Here is a 5,173-nt window from a genome sequence, read left to right on the forward strand (position 1 = left end):
TAGCTGTTTTGGCTAATTTCCTCTTTTTTCAGTTTTGTAGGGTTCTTTGAAGTTTAGCTATTTTTCAGCAACATGCTAGCTGTTTTGGCTAATTTAGGCTTTTTTTAAAAAAGTTTTTTTGGTTGCTTTGGAGTAAGGCTAATATTTACATGCTAGCTGTTTTGGCTAATTTCCTCTTTTTTCAGTTTTGTAGGGTTCTTTGAAGTTTAGCTATTTTTCAGCAACATGCTAGCTGTTTTGGTTAACCTATTTTTTTTAATCAATTTTTAACGTTTTTTTAGGCTAATTTGGCATTTAGCTAATGTTTTAGCTGGCTATCAGCTTGAGTGTTTTCAGCTATGAGCTTCAGTGATTTGCATGTGTGTGTATGTTTGCGTACATTTTGTGTGTTTGTGTGCATGTGTGTTTCTACAAGTGCAGGTGTTCGTTTGTGTGTGTTTGTATCCATGTACACGCTCTGACACGCATACACACACATGCTTGCACACAATCACACAGTTTTATGTGTAAACACAGGCATCTGCATGCACACACTGACACACACATGCATGCACATAAACATGCATGCCCACACAAGCTTGTGACTTGGGATGTGTATCTCAGCAGAGTTGAAATGTGTTTATGCACATTTATACATAAATCTTTGTGAAAATTGGGCAAAAACGCTTAAATTCTGATGGATCATTTGGCAAATTTTCTGACTCTTTTTAGCCACAAAGTATCTACATTTTCTATGTTCCTCTACAGTTAATAAGTACTTTGAGAAACCGTTTATTTCCAGCACTTTTTAGGCTTTAGAGAACTAGATTTAAAGGGGTAGGAGATACTCACAAAAAGAAATATGTAAATATATTGAAAAAGTTGCATTTTGAACAAAACACATTTATTCGTTCCTCTTTTTCTTACAGAGATTCAAAGGGGACATTGGCATCGACTACTCATCAAAGCAGACTATGGATTTTAATGGTACCAAGGATTATGAGGTCTCGCCTACAGGACTCCCACAGAACACGAGTGTGGACTATGACGACAGCTACCACGAGGAGAATGCCAGCAAAATCATCATCCCATCTATCTATGCTTTGGTCTGCTGTTTAGGACTCACAGGCAATGCCATGGTCATCTACGTGATTCTGAAGTATGCCAAAATGAAAACTGCCACAAACATCTACATTCTGAACTTGGCTATTGCCGACGAGCTGTTCATGCTGAGCGTTCCTTTTCTGGCAACATCCGCCGCCATTCGGCACTGGCCCTTTGGCTCGGTCATGTGCAGACTGGTGCTGAGTGTGGATGGTATCAATATGTTCACGTCCATTTTTTGCCTGACTGTGCTGAGTGTTGACCGTTACGTAGCAGTGGTCCATCCAATCAAAGCTGCCCGCTACCGCAGACCAACTGTAGCCAAAGTAGTAAATGTGTGTGTCTGGGGGCTTTCGTTCATCGTCATCCTGCCCATCATTATCTTTGCGGACACTGTCCCTGCAGAGGACGGTGGAGTGGACTGCAACTTCCTGTGGCCCGAGGCGTTCTGGTCAGAGGCTTTTGTGGTGTACACCTTCCTGTTGGGCTTCCTTTTGCCGGTTGGAGCCATCTGCTTCTGCTATTGTTTGATGGTGGCCAGGATGCGCGCGGTGGGTCTAAAAGCCGGCTGGCTCCAGCGACGCCGGTCGGAGAAGAAGATAACTCGCATGGTGCTGCTGGTCGTCGCAGTGTTTGTTCTTTGTTGGATGCCTTTCTACATCGTCCAGCTGGTTAGCGTTTTCCACCATCCGCCCAATCCCATGGTCACACAGCTCTTTGTCATCCTCAGTTATGCCAACAGTGGTGCTAACCCTATTCTCTATGGCTTTGTGTCTGAAAACTTCCGGCGTTCTTTTCAACGAATTGTGTGTTTTCGGTGGCTGGAGTCGGGGCTGGATGCAGAGCAGGTGGATTATTGCGCAGTTGCCTTGAAGAGGAAAACGACACGTAACCACTTGGAGATACCCAAGGACTACATGGCTTCTGATGTGCTGTTCCGCAATGGGACGTATACCTCCCGGACAACTACACTGTAACTCTCAACCAAACCTCAACAAGGATGTATCTTAGTGGACCGTTCAAAGAACAGATGGAAAGCAACAGTAGTGTTTTTATGACTTTATTAAAAAAACAACAGTCAAAAAACTAAAAAATATCACTTTTTATCAAGGAAGTGACTTCACTTGAATAACTACAAGAAACCTGGATTATTGGTGTAAACGTCAAACTGAAAATTATTCCTTAATTTTATCTTTGATATATTGATTATATGTTGTTGTCCAAAGTATGAGATCTACTAATTTTGTGTGTCTTTTGTTTATGCTACCCTATCGAATAGAAAACATCATAGACCTCAAAAGATAACTACCATCCAAGCCTATCTCGAGAGCATACAAACCCAAAAATAGAAGACAGGAGTAGTTACATCGAGAGATATACCCAAATTTAAATTTAAAATCCTATCTAAAATCTTCCACACCCACATGAATCAGTTCCTGACATTTACTTACTCACATTACACCAACTTCCACCAACACATCCTACGCCAACTACCAACTATTGACTGTATAATAATAGAACTGGACTGAGTGACTCCTCCCCCCTAGTGTTCCAAATAGAAAGTAATAGAGGGCTCAAAGACACCAAAATCTTATAGACCTTTATAGGGAAATGAACAGCTATTACTGTCATTGTATTTGTCAGAATAACCATCCTTGATATGTAAAATTTTTTAACATAATCTTAATTTTTTTCATGATTTTTTTTTTTGGTTACTGCAAGTTTTTCAAGCCAGTGACGTTTGTACACACATCTTTAAGTTAATGTAACTTTACATCTCGCCCCGCTTTTCTCCTTCAAGATCTGCTGGAATTATCATGTTAAAGGTAGAAAAGTTACAGTAAATCAAAGAACATAAACACTGGAGCTCCAGTTCCCATTAAATCTGGGGTCTCCAACCTTCGGAACGCCAACCGGAACCATTCCAAGGGCCGCTCCGTACTGGGCCATAGAGCAAAAAGTGCATAAGATAATCAGGGGACCGTTGGGAAGCGAGCTGGTTACGCGTCTGATACCGCATCCAAAGGGTTAGCGACCCGACAGCTAGTACGTCAAAAAACGATGAATTTGGCACCCAAAAGGTGACCTGGAGGGGGCCCAAACCCTACAACCATATGACGAGTGAGCTCCTCGATGATTGGTCATAAATATGTAAAGGATAATGTAGCCTTTGCCACAGTTTTTAAAGGCAAAGTTCATTCATTTTTTAAACAAAAAAATAGGCTAATTCTAAATTTTTACAGACTCAGCTGAGGATCTGACCCATTTATAAGCGAGGGAGAGTTTCCTGCAGTTTTTAGTCGGTTTTTAGTTAATTCCGCCATTTGATGATCAGCTGAGACAGCAGCTATCCAGAAAATCAAACATCTATGAGTTTATCCATCTTCTGTAATAATGAAATCCAATGTCCCAAGAGTCTCAAACTGCTGGCCTCTAAGACGATATTTTGAAAGTTTACTGTTGGTGCGGTGTCTCGTATAATTGGCACTTTTACAGTGCTGTGCGCAGAGATGACGAACCAACCAATCAAGGTGGGGTGTATGGCTCTTGGGGATGTGACATTGACTGACATTTAACCCTAACCCCCTCCCCAGACCACATTAATCCGTTTCTTACTTTTTTTAGAAAGTGAATATTTGCACGTAATTTTCTCAACACTTCTATTTATGCAAAAAATGTGTTTTTGGTTAATTGTCTTTGTCTACTGGTAAAGTTTATTGAACATTTCTATGAACTACTAAGCAATCTCTCCTGCCTGTCCATGCTTCTTTGATAATATTTTTTTGTATTTGCTTTGTGATGTTTCAGCTTTATGCCTTAAACTTTGCATTTGTTATTGCCGTTGGATCTGGTCGTCAGAAAAGTCCTTAGCAACAGTTGCTAGCGTTGTAGCTCCTGTCGTTTCATAGGATATGCAGAAGATGCTTAGTAGTACATAGACATGAACAAATGTTCAATAATGTTGTCCCCAAGGTACATTGAGTTTGAGAACCCTGCAAAAGCCCAACAGATTTCAGTCGACACCCATCCAATACGGTCGGATATACCTGTGTTTGATGAAGGTCAGGGAGCATCACAAAAATCCAAACCAAATTCTAATCAAGGTCAATAATAAACTGAGATAGTAATGTGTGGTAGATATCGATCAGATAATGGTATGGTTGATTCAGCTGCTAATAAATGTCATGGTTTGGTCAAATATTCACATTGACGATGAACTTGAACGTCTGTGTTCCTGTTGTTTTTGTTCTTTTGTAGCATCTCTGTCATGATAAAAATACTGGACACCAGTCGAAGTGTTTACATGTACTGACTAGCATGAAATGTCTATTTCAGTGTCCGTTTTGCAGACTATTTTTTCTAATTGAACTCAAAACAAACAAACAGAAACTTTTACACAGTTTTCATGATATGAGTCATTTACTAAAGGACTGTCTGTGAGTACTGACATTCTTTCTGGAAACTTTGTCTCTTATTGTTTTTTATCCTGACGTGTAATAGAATGAGTGTGAGTGGAAAAGTGTCTGCAGTTAATAACGCTAGGTGCACACTGGATGCTGAAGCAGCGCAGAGCGGAGTGCGCGCGGCATCCGCTCTCTCCTACAATTCACACAAGACGCTCATTTTTCCGTGACGGTTGGCAGGCGCTTTTCTTAGAGCTTGTTTTTGTTTCTGCCATCATGGGTAATTTAATAACCTAAAAGTATTACATTTCTGCTAAGAAGTAGTTAGTAGACCTACACTTCTTTAATTTATCTGATGAGTGTGTGTGTATGTGCATGTGTGTGTCTGCTTTTTTGTGTGTGTTGTGATTGTATAATTTCCATCTCTACAGTCTGTTTAAATACAAAAACATGATCGCATTTGTCAATCGCCGTGTTTTATTGTGAAAAATTGTTTATATTTCGAAAATAAACCAGATTTTTTCATGTATCTTGATGTAATTTCCTGCCAGAATTGATGTGGATCAATGTGGGCAAAATAGATCAGACGCTGAATACAATCTGCTGCACGGCATGAGCCTTCCAGGGAGGACGGGGCGCTCTGCGCCTGGTGTGAACTACAGTACACTAGAGCTCAGGGGTCTGCA

General features: G+C 40.5%; 1 protein-coding gene across 1 annotated transcript in view; it reads left to right on the plus strand.

Moving 5' to 3' along the window:
• The window catches only part of sstr1b (somatostatin receptor 1b), a 12,895-nt gene extending 7,969 nt beyond the window's left edge, over nucleotides 1-4,926 (plus strand). The window contains exon 2 of the mRNA XM_024287853.2: nucleotides 909-4,926. Coding sequence (XP_024143621.1) covers nucleotides 909-2,060 — 1,152 coding nt within the window. The 3' untranslated portion in view covers nucleotides 2,061-4,926. The remainder of the gene's footprint in view (nucleotides 1-908) is intronic.
• The last annotated feature ends 247 nt before the right edge of the window (nucleotides 4,927-5,173 follow it).

Source organism: Oryzias melastigma, linkage group LG18 (assembly GCF_002922805.2).
Source record: "Oryzias melastigma strain HK-1 linkage group LG18, ASM292280v2, whole genome shotgun sequence".
Taxonomy (NCBI): domain Eukaryota; kingdom Metazoa; phylum Chordata; class Actinopteri; order Beloniformes; family Adrianichthyidae; genus Oryzias; species Oryzias melastigma.